This window comes from Anneissia japonica, unplaced genomic scaffold, assembly GCF_011630105.1.
Source record: "Anneissia japonica isolate Jap-2015-1 unplaced genomic scaffold, ASM1163010v1 scaffold287847_len925385_cov155, whole genome shotgun sequence".
NCBI classification, from domain to species: domain Eukaryota; kingdom Metazoa; phylum Echinodermata; class Crinoidea; order Comatulida; family Comatulidae; genus Anneissia; species Anneissia japonica.
The window spans coordinates 405,653-422,164 of record NW_022731638.1 but is presented as its reverse complement, the minus strand read 5'-3'; the positions used below and the strand labels follow the sequence as shown (position 1 = coordinate 422,164).

Sequence of the window (16,512 nt, the reverse complement as noted above, 5' to 3'; positions counted from 1 at the left end):
CGGACATTTAGTCATTGTGAGACTTCCAAGAATTAATGTACTGCATGGTATTTTGGATGATGTTCCAACATCCATATTTGATGTTTGTCGAACTTTATATTCCAAATAGCAATATGTAATACTATATAATCCAGGGTGTTCAATACAAAATGTTGTAAATAAATTACAACAGTATTCATGTTATTGTGTACTTTTTTGGTGGAGGGGGGTAGGTGTCGAAGAAAAGATTATAATTAATTTAAACTTGCTTGTAAATAATGGGAAAATGAATGACCCCACCTTTAATACAATTCAATGTGTAGGTTTATGGTATCGACACACACTCAGTTTTATTATGCTCAGTACATCTGTTTGTTTGACAAATAGTACAAGAAAAATAATTTGATTTGCAAAAATTATTAAGCACAAAGACAAGAAAACTTTTAGTAACAACATTTATTTGAGGATTCAAATGAAAACAGTGTTTTTTCCCCATCAGTAAAATTGAGGTCTGTGTACACTGTATCTGAATAAACGTAATGCTTTTGTTGAGAAGCTAACATAATTAAATTCACTCGATGGCAGTCAGTTGGCTGGTATTATTGCCTCTGCACTTTCATAATTCCTACATCAATGGCAAGATTTAAATGGGGACCCAGTTACCCTCCCTCTCCTCCCAATTTTTTTCAAAATTAAAAAAAAAAATGAAGAAAAATAGAAAATTATATATAAATTTAAGTCTAAAGCCCATATTCTTAAAACAAACTTTAGTCGAACTTCAAACTAGAACTTCATTTATTGCTAGCTGCAACCGCAACTTCAATTTGTATTCACAAACAACGTAGTCGAAGTTTTAACTACGACTAAATCAAGTCCTAGTTTTAGTTCGACTGAAGACGACTGGCAAGCCACGACTATCAAACTAACCAATAAAAAGGGCTAAATTTAATAGCAGGCAAAATTTTAGAGATCCGGTATAACGCAGATGAATATTAAGCTGCCATCTGTGGTTCGAAAACGTATTTCCTCATAATTCATAATAGACCATCATTCGCTTAATTAATTTTCTATAATAACAACTATATTAGTTGTTAACATATTACGATAGAGAATTTGAACAGTCACTGGATATTTGCTTTTGGAGAACTATTATAGTTGAGCCTGAGCGAGGGTGGCACCATCTTTGTTGTTGTTATGGTGAAGCTAGGTGATCGCAATGCGAGAGGATTTCGTGCAAATCAGGAACTATCGCATGTGGCTAGCAAATCATGTTAATTTCTCTTTTTGGAAGCTAAACTTGATGTCTCTTTTGTTTAACACACCAAAGATATATCAAACCTGCGTATACAATTGTTCATGCTACATTTTTGGCCGTTAACAGACTTGTCCATGGCACCCGGCTTTTGGAAAAACCCGGGTTATAAATCCTGCTGGTTTGTTGAATAGTGATGGGTTCTTAAATTATTTATTGCCACTGAAGTGAGTGATTGTAATGGGTTTCTTGTTTACATTCCAATGGCTATATGTTGCTGGCCAGGACTCTCTTGTTAACTCCCAATGGACATTCTTAAAACCAATTACAGTTAAGTTTATGGAGCTGCTAACAGCTCCCTCTGGACCATTTGACAGCTCACTCTCAACTATCAGACAGCTCACTATGGACCATTTCGGGGACTTCTGCCTCATGTTTCATATCGTGAGTTACAAAAACACATTTTTAGTAGGGTAAATATTTCAAGTCCGCGATTTAGCCTGACCCTAGGCTGACTAATAAAATCGGCCTGCGGAGGTATCATTTTAGTCAGGGTTCGCGTCAGTCGAAGTTCATTTTAAGAATACAAAATGACGTAATTTTTAAGTTTTAGCTCGAACTACGACTAAAGTTTGTTTTAAGAATACCGGGGTTAGGCTACGGTCAGACTTGGAGATAATCCAGGCTTATGTTAAGCCTGGCTCAAAGTTAAGCCCGGCTAAACTCTGCCGGGTGTTCAGACTAGCTGGATTAGCCAGGTCTAGCCAAGCCCGCCTCAGAAAAGTTAAACCGGGTGGTATGTCAGGCCTAGTAAATATAGGAACAATGTCCAGTTTGAGATAAGCCACCTAGTTCAGACTGGAAGGTGAATAAACCTGGTGACTTGAGCCAGGTTTATACACCTAGTCTGAACTACGCATTTGAGTGCCATTTTTACCTGTAAAACACTGTATTTAAGATACATTATATAAAACAAGAGTATTAAAATCATTGGAGTTTGACACTCTTTATGACACCAGCTCGTATTCCAGTGGCTTCCCCACTGTAGCGCTGCTTCTCTGTTGTTGGTTCTCGAACCTACAGAAAGAATAAGAGAATGTTTATTACAATAAAGTTATTGTTTAGAAATCTGTTATTATATAGTTGAGTTTTGTCAATATTTAATTTTAATTGTAAATTCAATTCTAATGTAATTGATCATTACCATAATCCAATTAGTTTTGCTATCAGATAAACAATGAATCTTTACGAGTGCATGGGAAAAATATTTTCAAGAGTTTGCAAGAAGTGGCAAAACACAACAATCTTTGAACTCATGAAAGAATATTCTTTCTATTGCATGAACACAAAACATGAGCTTTGGCTACAAGTTAGTCCCAAAAACTGATTAAAATACTAAAAATGAGCATTAATTTTTCATTGGGATAGTGATTTATTTCCAAATCTCCCCTCCCCCTCCTGCCCACTCCCCACCTCAAACGCCAAAACTTGGCTTCACCCAAGCAAAACATTTGTTTTTTTTTAACACACCTAAAATAGATCCTTGCCATTTGATATTTTATGAAAAATAGATTTAAGTCTACCTTTCTTCTAAATAGAACAGTCCATTTTTTAAAATATTGTATTAGGTGGAGGCGTGCAATCGGACAAAACGAATGGAACAACATACATTAAATAGCGTATACCCAATGTCAGGTATGAAATATATCAATCAAATGACAAAAGATATATTTTTGTGTGTTATATATTCTATTTCAACCATATTATTAATAATAAAGTCAGATCATACCTGACCCTTCCTTCGTATTTTTGCTCTTCGGAACTTCATTCTATGCTTCACCCTTGGATTCCTGTGTTCTTTCTTTTTCTTCACTGTAAGACCTTTATTCTTTGACATCTATACAATAAATAGCAATATATTTCAGTTAACCAAAAAAGAGAAAATTAAAAATGGATTTCAATATTTGTTTTAAGAAGCAAGACAACAATGATGTAGTAATGTATAACATATCTGTTTCTAAGCATTGTGGGTTAATTAATGATCACTGTTGAATTTAACACATACAAAGTCTGACTTAAATAATAATAAATAATAGTGACATTTCACTGGTGGGGCTTCGCGAATACAGTATAATATACTGTATACAGTATATTGTATTGTCAAAATCGACAATGATTAAAAAAAAACACATAGGGAATAAATACCTGGTAGGTTATCGCTCTCTTTGCATTTTCATCTTCATTGTCTTCTTCGTCTTCAACTACTTGTTCTGATTCCCTAAAAAATATATGACACAATGAAAAAATTAGGTCACTTTACAACGTTTACTTTAAACCTAATATAAACATCAACAAAATGAATACATTGAAATACTGTACATAGTTTTTTTGTTCTCATTCTAAGTATTAAAAGCTAAAAAAATTAATATAATAATTTGAAAATTCATTAAGTTTTTAGCTTTCAACTGAAAAAAAAAATCCTCACCAAATAATTAATGGTAATACAGTAAAACCCCTATTTAGGGGACACCTTTCAGGACCAAAAAAGTGTCCCATAAATAGGGTTGCCCCTCAAAATGGGTTTGCTGTAGTGTTAACAATATACTTTCTTTCATTTTGTGGCTAAAAAGTGTCACAAATGAGTGTTCTACTGTAATATGATTCACCTGTTGGTTGATGCTGTCTGCTGGTATTTTTAAGTTGATGTTGCAGTGGTGTAATTAGTCAGTAGGTTGTTGTGTTGTCAGTTGGGCATTAAAATAGTGTGAAGATTATATTGCAACTCTGTCTGATTGGTGGTTGGCATCTGTTGGATATTTAAAAGGGTATAAAATTGATGTTACAGCTGTGCCTATTTTGGTATCAATTAGTCCGTAAAAAAATGTACAATATAAAGATAAAAAAATGCCCGGCTAAAAATGCACAATGTTTTCGACTACAGATCACCACATTTTTCCGGTGCTGCCCCTGGGTGAAAAGAGAAAAATTATTCTTATTTATGAACAGAAGCAATGTAGTAGCATCAAACTTACAACCTGTCAACTTGCTACACACCAAACAATTAATTCATTCAACAGAAGGACGTTTATCTCGGGACATCAAAAGTTATAACTCTTCCATCGAAATTCATGTGTCGCGCTCCTGTACACTGATCGTCACAAAAATTGCTATCAAATTAGCCATGGATGTGTCAGTTGCCATGATAATTGTGCACGTGCAGTGATTAGAAAAGCCTAATGATTTTTTGCGCTAACATTAGACTGCTATTATATTTGTTATTTCAACATAAATTTTTCCCATAATGTGGTCCTCGGTGGTTCATGAGACTCACTTCGCAGGAAAAGAAATGTTTCTGTATTTACTTAAATGTCTGTTTTGTGGACCTTAGTCCAACACTGTTAAAATGACATTTTAATGTTATAACAAGAATGTTAATTTTTATAAAAATCGTAAATTTTCGATTGCTATAACTATTCATTCTGTTGGTCAATTGGTTTCACAAATCAAATTGTTGTTTATACTGTAGGTGCACTTAACAAGCTCATAGTTAAAAGAAATCAAATGCAACAGACATCCCACAATTAACTACACCTGTGCCAGGGCTGTAGTTTATATAGTTAGTTATTAATATAAAAATTTGTAAATACTGTAAGGTGCAGATCTAGAAAGAAAATTAGGCAGTTCCTATGTGTGTGTGTTTACAAACATCCTAGAATTATTAAAATAGTAACACCATAAACCTTATGTCATGCATAGACTAATAATTGACAGCTGTACTTGCAACTACGCTAGTTAAGATGGGTGTGCTTCTGTTTAATTGCCTTGGTAAAATCAATAAGAGAAAAGAAATTTGTTACCTCATGAGGTCTTCCTTCTCCTGTTTCTTCTGTAATACCTTTTGTTCCATGATTCTATAATACTCTAATGCAGCCTGTTCTTCTTCAGTCAGTGACAAAACTTTTTGTGCTTTCTGTGAATGACAAACACAAATACATAAATTTGGTTAAACTTGTTATCAATGATTGTGTATCTACAAAACGTGGCACGTTTATTAAACCTGCCTGACACGGTATACCCACAATGACACTTGATTTGGTATAATGCTATTCGATTTTTGGATTATAATCATTATTATTAAACCATGGCATCATCATTTTACACTCTAGATAATTTTCCTATCTCCCATATTCAACAATAATTTGTACTAGTGTTCAGTATGTTTACAGTTTTGCAGTTTATGTGAAAAAAGCTCAGACGAACCGGTTTACATTATGAAACCGTGCAACAGGCAATAGGTGTGGAAGGAATGTGTATTTTTTTTAATTAGAGATTAAATGGCTAAAAAAAACATTTTCTCCTAACATTTCTGTTTCTAATGTTGTCTGGTTCACAACCAGGCCACAATACAGGATTTTATACATACTTGAAATCATTATTAGGATAGGAGTATTTCGGTGTCATCAAAGGACAACCCACTAAGTCTGAACACTTCTTTCCAGTGGGGTCCTTCTGGTGGTGATTTAGGCAGTACCCAGGAGACAATCCCTTACTCTTTTCCGAAGAGTGTACTGCGTTCTTTAACATGCACATGGGCCATATTGCACACGGGACCAACGGCTCATACATTTCATCCAAAAGACGGTGCGCTATCGTAACTTGTATTTCAGCCCTCCAGCTGGAACACAAGGAGAGCGGCAATGGAAATTGAACCGGGGACCTGGAGATCTCGACGGTTCAGCGCACACACAGTGGCTACCACCAGTTTAGCCGACTGAGCTAAGCTGCTTTTATTGGCCAATGGTTGTTTTTTAAAAACGAGGTATAAGAAAGTTTTGCTGCAATCGTAAAGTTCTGTTAAACAATTACCTTCTTATGGACACTTGGTTCACGATCGTCTGCTTCTTTGAATGTCTTTCCACGTTTCTTGCTCTTTTCCCTATGCTGATGCTTCACATTCATTATACCGGTGTTTTCGTCCTCTTCTTTGTCAAGCATATTGCCATCTACTCTGTACACCTTGAGAAGATTTTGGATATCTCCTGATAACTGTTCATCTATGGGTTTTAATTCTTGTATAAGCTGCAGAAGTAAATGATATATTCATTTATCATCAGGTTATTCTACTGTCTTGAATATCGGTATTGTGTAATGTAAACTCCTTTAGTATTAATGCTATTTTATGATTATGAAAATAAAAATCATATGTATTAAAAGCCAACACAAATACCATTTTTCATAATCATGCCCAAAAGACTTACTTTTATATAAGTAAGTACATTCTATATTTCTTGTTATACCTTTTTTTAAAGGATGTGGCAAAAAAATACAAATAGTGGCTTAATCACTGTCCTATTACATACAGTAGGTGTGCAATCCCTTCACATGACAAAACATACACAATTTGTAAAATAAAAAGAAAAAAAAATGACCAAAGTTATAATGAATATTCATTGATCTAATGATTAGGACATGGTGGATTACACTTTAATAGGCTTTCCTTCCGTGGGGTTGAGAGGAGTATTAATGTGGAGGCTGATAGGTGAAGAGAGAGGGCTCGATTATCAATGAGAGGATGCTGGCTGTCAAAATATGATATGAAACAATTTTTAACTATTTGAGCTTAATTGTTTTGCTTCAAAGATTTAGAGGGGGTGCAAGCTTTAATTGGAGGGTGGGGAATGTGTGCCCCAAGCACCCCATCCCACTGCTCTTATTTACGAAAAAGGAGGACCACATTTCAAAAGGTTTTCAGGTTATGTGTGTGAAACCCAATCAAGATAACAAGAAGATAATTCAACTTACATTCCGATATGTGAGAATTCTCTTAATAATTGGATGATCACGTACAGACGCCTGCTTAGACTTCAATGCAAAATAAAAACTGACATTGATGCAGTAGCTGGTTTTAAACAAAAATAAAATGACATTATAAAAAGCTGACTTCTTTATAAATCGAATAGTAAAAACGATATTATTATCATTATTATTTGTTATTCGCTTATAATTATTATTTCATATTTTGTATAACTATATAATTATAATGCAAATATTGTTGAAGTCCTAAAGTTGTTATTAATTTTTTATATAAAATCATCACAGAAATAATAATTAACTTTAATGATTATCATATCACCATTAATACGCATATTGCCAATACTGTTCCGCTCTAAATATTTAAGTAGCAATTTTTTGATCTACCTTTTACCATAAAGCAATGTGCTAGAATGCCTCACATACAGATGCCCATTTCTCTTGGGCAGCTGCATAAATCTGGTTAATAAATGTAAACTTCTGCAATGTTTAACATGTACTGTACATGTACCGGAGTGGTTGCGGTTATGCTTCTTAACTTTGAGGTCGGAGATTAAATTCCTCACTGTGCATTTTGCTTGTGTCCTTTGGCAAGGCATTTTACCTATGGTTATCTGTCCTCACCCATGAGTACAAGTGGGTACCTGGTAGGTTCAAACACAATATGTGCTAATTACAGCTGTAGAATAATGGAACTCTTCCCCAGGGAGCTAAGTATGTGTTCCATATGTGCTTGATTCAATGACAGAGGGTAACAAAGTGAACTTAGATGTCTTGCTGGCATCAAGTGCTATGCAAGTCTAAAATATTATTACAGTACAGGATATTATTAGTATATTATTAATTGATGGACTAACAGCGTGTTGGAGCACACTCACTAATTACTGTTCTCCCATCATTCCCATCACACTTAATTTTGTTTCTTCTCTTCCAATTTTTCTAGTCATTGTTATGTTCAACTGAATATGATAAATTAAACTACCGTATATACTCGCATATAAAGCGACCCACGTATAATACAACCTTGAGTTTGAGAAGATTTTTGGACGATTTCTGTATGTCGGGAATATAAGACGAACCCCCCACCCATGGTTCATGGTCAGAATTCCTACGCTTTTAATGATCATGATACTGCATCTACCTGGCTAAAAATGGAGCCAAATACAAGGCTACTCTTCCAAACAATTCTATGAGTTTTTATATGTTCATCATAATCATATTTCCCCATATTTAAAATTGCGTTCATCCCTACTACAATTAGTAGCTTCATTGCAGTAGTAAATTTGTGTGTTACGGACGATCTGCACAAATGATGAACACGATTTAAAAAATCTCAAATTTTTATGTCGTGTATATAAGATAACCCCCTTTTTTCCAATTGTAATTTGCTATTTTAAGCCTAGAGTATATATGGTATAAAATGAAATGAATATTACGGTAAATGCAATGAATTCTTATTCATACTTCAAGTGAAGATGGAACTTGGTGTTGATATATGTGGCTGGTTGACCACTTGGTATGTGTCCTGCTTTCACCATCATTGCTAAGGGATACATTGTATCAATCAACTCACGAATCTGCAAACCAATCAAAACATCATTCATAAATTGATCATGTCATGAAAACAAGGTAAAAAAAAATAATATTATAAATCAAATCATGGCGGCAATCTAGTTCCACTATTCAGTGGATTAAAATGACCATTATTTGGTTTTCATTGGAATAGGGATTTAGTTTTGCAATTACAATCCCCTCACCTCAGGCCGAAAAACAGCCTACAACCCTATATGGTTATATTTTATCTTCTGTTAAACTACCTTATCTTTGAATTCTGCAATCAGCTGAAATAGTTCAGGAGAGTCCTTTTGCAGATGTTGCAATTTTTCCTTCTTTGACAGTTTGGACAAATCTTTAACTATCCGACTTTCAACATCATCCTCGTTATCTCCTTTGTCATCCACCTGGTGCATGAAAAAAAAAAAAACAATTTAGGCCTACATCTGATACCAACACGCCTAGTACTGTATGAGGCATGCCATTCTAAAACCAGCACCACTGCTTATTGTTAAACTGAGCAAATTAGTATAAGAATGAGGCAGTATTGTATGCTTTAGTACAGAAAAGACATAAAAATTTGACTCATAAACTTTGGCAAAAGTCAGTTCCAGTAAGTGACCTATCATTTGAAAGTTCACAAGGTGCAGAATATAAAAATGTATATTAAGAGTCAATTATCTTGTTCTGGTTATAGTGATGGTGTGATTTCATACTGTCTTCAAATAAAACAATTTTAATAATATTACAATATTACATTACTTTTTTAACAAGATTAGCATTATTGCAGACATACAGTAGGTGTTGTTTATACAATTTCATTAACATTTGTAGGTGTGCCTATGTAATTAAGTGAGCCTGCAAAGATGTACTATTAGTTTAAAAAAATTGAAAATGATATCATTCCACATATGAATTGCTTTGTATATTTAAGTACAAATTATTAACTTTAAATTACAAATTTCAATTATAAAAAAATTTCTTTGTCAATATTTTTAATACAGTTTAATAATAACTTTTATAGATCCTTGAATTTGATGGTAATCATTTTAAGGATGTTTGTAGTAAAATGTCTGTAAATCAGTGAAAACTACTTTTTTCGATCTGTTTCTCGTTGGAAGCTAATTAATATTAATAATATATTTTATACTTTCAAATGAGCTATTCAAAATTGTATTTAAATTTTTGACTGATAGTACATCAAACTCCCAAAATTTTTTTACAGTTAATGAAAAAAAAAAATATTTTTACAGTTAATAAAAAAAAAAAAAAAAAAAAAAAGAAGTGTTACATTATTTGTAAGAAAAGCATGTTTCATATATTTTCAATAGGATTTCAGTTTCTTGTATTTTACACTTTATTTTCGATATATGATTAGTGTTGATACAAGTCTCCCTCTAATTAAAGACCCCTCCAATTAAAGACCACCTCCATTTAAAGAACTTTTCCGTAGTTCCAATTTAACAAATGTCTATTATCTTTATTATTATAAGTAGAGACCAAATAAAAGGCCATTGAAACCACGGTCCCAAAAGTGGTAATTAATTAATTAATATTTCACCGTTTTTTGTTATTTAATATTTTCCTATGTCATACAGGCCTGGACCCCTACCCCACCATCATCCAACAGCACTATGAGGTTGTTGGATGAATAAAATAAAAATTTACCTAGATCTAAATAATATTTTTTGATTGCCAATCCATAATATTTTTATCTGAAAGCACAATTTGGGTTGAATACTAAAGCCATAAGCTATGTTCTCACACGGCAGCTAACGGTTAGCAGGATCTGGATCCTGCTAACCGTTAACTGCCGTGCGTCCATGCGAGAAAATCCCGATCTGGATACCAACAATATGTTGATCGAATCACTGGCCAATAGGAAACTGGAAATTGTAAACGCATACGTGTGATTGGTTTATGATAGAAACGCCCTCAACTTGCTAACCGATAGCGCTTGCTAACCGTTAGCGTATCCCGATACCGCTAACGGTTAGCGCTAACCGATCGGGCGTTCTCAGGCAGGTGCTAACGGTTAGCGCTAACGGTTAGCTCCCGATCCGGATACTAGGGCTCTCGTGGGAACCAGGCTATAAAAACTCTCCCTGTGAACCTACAAGGGATTATTTATTCCGGGACCGTCATGTCCAAGGGGCTCTAGTGGGCCCTTGGTTTGAACCCCCCTAACGGACATGTCGTACCACTTGTCGGCACATCTGGAGCCAACACTGTCTACAGGCCTTATTTATAAGACATTGAACATTATGATTATGTTTTCAACATTGGCAAACCTTGAAGAGATCCATTCCAAAGTCCTCTTCGTCAAGAGCCTGAGCCATGCGTTGTTGGATAGCAAGTGCCTCCTTCTCCTCCTCTGCTTGTTCTTCCTCCTCCTCAGATAAACCTTAATAATGGATTCACAATTATGGAGTACACACATTAGTGAATTTTGACAAATGCATGATATACGCCTTAGACTGGCAGCGGAATAATGAAAGAGTCATGAAGCTCAGGGGAAAAATGAGACATGTCGTGGCGAAATGGTTAAGTTGTCGCACAGGCCAGTATTGAGTAAATGAGTTATAAAATATGGGAGCTCAAAAAAAGGCCTAAAAATCAAAATTTTCTGTTCACTATAGATCAACAGTTTAACGTCTTATTAATCATGTCCCAAAGTATTAGTTCTGGAAGTGGTCACCAAATTGTTTATTTAATGTTATTTAGATAGTTAATTCTATTAAACAATGTATGAACAAATAACTTTGGAAGGCAATTACTCAAAATCATGTTTATCTTGACTCTAAGAGTGCCGTATTTTCACTTTCAATAACTTAGGCTTGAAAAGTCCAATTTTAATGAATGACCCCTCAATTTAAAGATAACATACTCAGGTATATGAAAATACCAATAACTTGAATTTCAAATTTTGCTACAACTTAGCCAATTTGCCACAACATGCCTCAAATGTGCAGCTCATGTTGTTGTTGTACTTGATAAGTCTGAAAGTGTGCAACTTCAACATACACACTGAAAGTTTGAAGCAAATGTTTCAGCTGTGCAACACTAATTGAATTGAAATGTATTTAGAACTCCAACACACAAAATGTTACAAAATAGTTGCACATAGCAAAAGTAAAACAATTGAAAAAAAAACAAAAAAAACAATAAAAACCTTAAAATGTACCTAAAAAAGTGAATGGAGAACCAGAATGGCCCATAAAGCTAGCAACTGCTGACTCATTTTTAATTGGATCCCAGACAATAACCAACAGTATCGAAAAACAAATAAACACATTTAAAAATCGAGGATAAAAATTAGAAAGACAACTTTCAACAAATTTAAAAATTCAAAAAGTTAAAATTTAAAACGTTTAAAATATAAAAGGTTAAAATAAAACACTTAAAGTACTTAAACATTTTAAAAGTAAAAAATCAAAAAAGTAAAATGATTCAAAATTTAAAATTAATGACTAATTTGCACAAGCTGTTCCTAAAATCAAGTGCTTATTATTCATCAAAGAAAACCAATAGTCAAAAGTTGTATCATGATAAATGCTAATTTATTATAGAATATAATTTATGCAAAAAAAAAATGATATAATATTTTGTCACTTTGTCAAGCTTCTGTGGGAATGTATCACATATTTTACATAGTTTATTCATTAAAGACATTAGCAAGCTTGAAAATGACGTACCAGGCAAATCATCATCCACATAGTCTGTGTGGTAGAATGACTTCTTTCTTGATCCCCAGGCTTTCTCATTGGGCAGTGCATCGTCATCTTCAGCATCTTCATCCTCCATGTCGCTGGCAACATCTTCGAGATGAGACTGCTTCTTAATTGCCAGCAACTGAGCTTCATAATCATCATCATTATCTGAATCCAAACTTAATACTTCCACCTTAAATGATACAAAGCAATTCAATTTTTAAAGGATAAATAATTCATAAAATTGATAATTCTATTATCGATATTATCTTCGCAGATATCTGTTGTCATGTGACTGATACTGAACATTCAGTCACAAAAATATTAAATTAATAATATGATAGGGCATCATGCAAATAAGCCCTAACTAGAATGCGTTTTGTGATTGAGCTCTTTGAGTTCAATATTGTGAGGACAGTGGGAAAAAATAAATTGAAGTAGCCCCATAAACTAAACCTTCTCCTTAAACTAAAGCATGGTTGGCTGTTGGCTCCGAGAGAACTAAAACCTGCAGACATAAGGAAGCAACTAAATTTACTTTGGCCAAATTAAAATAAAATAATAGTTTCTCGTGCCCTCGCACATCCATTCTCTCTGCCTTTACCCATTTTTTCTTTTAATTCCTTTATTTTATGAAAATCTGGCTAACTCATATCAGTAAAATTCCTCTCTCGATTGTTCATGGTTGTGGATACATGTGGTATGAATGCTAGTGCTTCTTTTATTTGCTTTCAATGTGTCTACTTGATAAAAGTGAGAAAGTAATAGCTGTTTCCCATTGACTATCATGGATAAAAAAAAAGGATAAAAAAGTGCCTTCATTCTCCTTATTTCAAAATATTAGGACGAGAAACTACTTTTACTTTTAACTTGGCCTTATAGCTTTCAACTGTAAATTTTAACAACAAAGAATAATCCCTTGCAGTCAATTGTAAATTTTAACGGGAAGAAAAATTCCCTCACCAATAGCAAATCTCAGTGACTAGGGATTTACTGGAGTTTGTTTCTATGCTGCTGTTGGCAGATTATAAACCTTATTCCAGTACAAAAATTTCATAGTTGGAGAAGTTACAGTGTCAGTTTAAAGAGGTTGGATTTACACTGTAAATTAAAAATGGAAAAAACTAAAATGTCAAGAAGTATAGTTAATTAACCAGGGCAGATCCAGAGATGTCCAAAAGGAAGGGGGGAACGAAAGGGGGCCGAAAGTGGGGCTGATTGAGACAATACTACCCTAAAAGGCCGGGGATTATCCTAAGGGGCCCAGGATTACCCTAAGGGGTCCAGGAATTTCCCCGCAAGATTCTTGTTTTCTAGATGCCCAAAAATAACCTCTGAGGCATTTTGTCTGATCAAATTTTCTTTTTCTTTCTTTTTTACTTTTCAAAAGATGTGGCAGGAGCCGGCTTGGGGGCCCCCTTCCTAATTCTGCCCCGTTAACTGTAGGTAATTGACATTTCGTAGCTTTAATGATTTCATCTCAAACCTCATCATCTGAACTTGCACGTTCCTGCTCTTGGAATTTTTTATTCATTTTCTTCAGCCGATTTTTGTGGAAGTCATCAATTTCATCGTAAATTGAGTTATGCGCATCAGGTACTGGGAGATCTTTGTAGGCTCTCTCATCATCACTGTCAAATGTCTCCTCTTTCCTTTGAAACTTGGCTCGGCCTCTGCAAAAACAAGAATATACTTTATGCACCTGGTAATTGTAGTCCCTTCCCCCCCCCTCGGCCTCGACCCACAGCGGGGCACGGCCAGAACTGAGTCGGGGACATGCACATACTGGTACCCCCGTAGTGCCGGGATGTACCTAAAATTCATCCGTAAATGTAACCGCCATCGAAAGGGCCGGGAATTTTACATGCTAGAGTAGCTGGAGTTTCAGATGTGTATTGCTGTCAAATGGTCTGGTCCTACCTTGCAGTTAGCCTACACTTGGCCCAGGCATTCAGCAATTGCTGTGTGTTTTGGTAATTAAAAAATCGCCTAGGTTTACCATCATAGTTTCATTTTTTTTATAGATCACGGTATAAATTACGTAATAAAATTCGAACCTCCCCCACACAACGACGGGGAACAAGGTGACGTGTGTTGTGTGAAAATTTGTGAACCGCATGTATTTGACCTAGTTTGCGTCACAAAATATACCAGTAGTGAGCCAAGACAAAGAAATCTGTTTCTACTAAACTGCATTAATTTTCTTATTTAATTTCTGTTTTGATACTGAATAAATTTTATCAATCAGTTAAATCAATTAATCAGTTTTCTTTTTCTGTCAATCAATACACACCTTTCAAAAAAAAACCCATGAAAAATCTGCCTAGTGATATGCATACATAGTGCTTTCATCAGGCAAGCTCATCTCCTCGGCCTAGCTCTCAGATTCAGACATATATGCCAATTGAAAAGTGCATTATTATATTATAGGGGAAAAGTTTGGTGCCCATGTTGGTGACATTACTCCCTAGCCAAGGCCTATCTTATTTCATAAATTTTGAATTAGGCCTAGGCTGAAATATTCATCCTATTTAATTTTTTTTTTTTTTTTTTTGGACAAGCACCACTGCCTCATTCCTTTTTGGTCGGTCGTGACTAGGCCTAGGCTAGGCCTGGACAAAGTAGCCAAGCCGGCTAGGCCTATATGCCTATGCCTAGCCTCTGGCTAGGCTAGCCTAGGCCGCCTACTACAGTGGTAGGGGCCTAGGCTAGTTACGACATGGACTAATCTAAATTTGGAAACATGAAACCATAACTCCAATATTCTAAAATGTTTCTAAAACGTACCTGCCCTTTTTCTTCATATTTTAATACAATTTGACCAGCTACCCTGCTTGAAAGAAAGACAAACGAAACGCAGAAAACAGAAAACACACGTGCCAAGTAGGTTAAAGATCAAACGTTATACCTGACCGATTTCGCAAGATTCCCGGTCTCCAACAAGCAGCAGAAAGGCTGGATGGACTAAAACAAACAGGTTCTTAGAATGTCTTTAATCCGCCGAATTTTTCGTGCTCGTACACAGCTACTATTTGATCAACAGTTTTTCTGGTTGGTTGCTCTTGCATTAATTTTGGCAGAGATATTACTGAACATATGGGTTATTCAAAACATAAAATGTAAGGAAGAATTGTTTGTTCATCATAGGCCTAGCTGAGCCTGAGGCTAGGCGGCCTAGGAGGTAGACCATGCCTAGGAGGAGGGCCTAGTCTAGAGTCTAGGCCCACCGAGCTAGGCTAGCCTACATTTAGCCTATTCTACACCAGTGCTTCCTAGGCCTGTAGTAGTGTCGTGCACCATTTGCAAATTTTGCAAGCTCTTCCTTTACACCATTTGAAAACTCTGCAAGAATTTCTTTGCACAATTTGAAAATTGTGCAAGGATTTCCTTGCACAGTATGAAAACTGTGCAAGAAGATCTGCACAAGACTCAGTTTGCAAACTTGACTTATAAAGTGGAAGAAACATCCATAAAGGTAAAGGCATGTTTCATATTAGAAATCATAGAGTTTGCTTTAGCTACAAGCCTGTCTACATGATTAGATGGTTTAAGAAGAGTAGCGGTAAGAATAAGATGCACACCAAGATTTTTAGTTATTAATATTCTGCAGATAAATAAGGGCGATATGGGCACATAGAAAAAATTATTAGATATACATCACTCGTTTTTTTTTTTGTTTTTTTTTTATGCAGGTGGGCGGTTTTTTTTAAACTCCTAATCCCATGAAACAATAGAATATTGCCGCTTTTAGTCTTGTGAGCAATGAAGCTGGGGTCCACGGGCCGAAGGCCCAGTTTTGGCGGCTGGGGGGGCTATAGCCCCCATCGGAAAAGACGATAAATTTTGTCGGGGAACAAACAAATAAAAAAAAATATTTACATGTAATATTCATTTAGCCACCATATCGTTTGTGTTAACTTTTCATCACAACAACAACCACAATAACAATAATAATAATAATAATAATAATTCAATGAGACTAATTAAAAATAATTTGCATTCTGTTATGACAAGTGCTCATTTAGATAGCCTCATGATGGTTGGAATACATTGTGATAGGTGAAGCAACCTCGACCATGACAACGTGGTTGACAGATTTCATGCAAAATTTCCAAAATATAGAAATTCACTTTCAAGAATGAGGATTTGGAAAATAAATTAGATGGTTACATTGCATACTCTTTGTTTCTTGCTTTATTCAAAATG

At 35.0% G+C, this 16,512-nt stretch overlaps 2 protein-coding genes across 2 annotated transcripts in view; one reads left to right on the top strand and one right to left on the bottom strand.

The window, feature by feature from the left end:
- Positions 1–1,054: 1,054 nt before the first annotated feature.
- Positions 1,055–15,244, bottom strand: LOC117115477 (something about silencing protein 10-like). The gene is made up of 12 exons (XM_033259313.1): positions 15,094–15,244; positions 13,793–13,979; positions 12,292–12,499; positions 10,888–11,000; positions 8,860–9,003; positions 8,507–8,619; positions 7,034–7,130; positions 6,098–6,310; positions 5,089–5,201; positions 3,437–3,509; positions 3,021–3,128; positions 1,055–2,308 (listed from the first exon to the last, which is right to left on the bottom strand). The coding sequence occupies exons 1-12, from the start codon at positions 15,108–15,110 to the stop codon at positions 2,219–2,221; spliced, it is 1,476 nt and encodes a 491-aa protein (XP_033115204.1). The 5' UTR covers positions 15,111–15,244; the 3' UTR covers positions 1,055–2,218.
- LOC117115478 (dol-P-Man:Man(5)GlcNAc(2)-PP-Dol alpha-1,3-mannosyltransferase-like) overlaps positions 15,220–16,512 on the top strand; it is a 10,782-nt gene continuing 9,489 nt past the window's right edge. Inside the window, exon 1 of the mRNA XM_033259315.1 lies at positions 15,220–15,425. Within this exon, the coding sequence (XP_033115206.1) occupies positions 15,293–15,425 (133 nt within the window). The 5' untranslated portion in view covers positions 15,220–15,292. The remainder of the gene's footprint in view (positions 15,426–16,512) is intronic.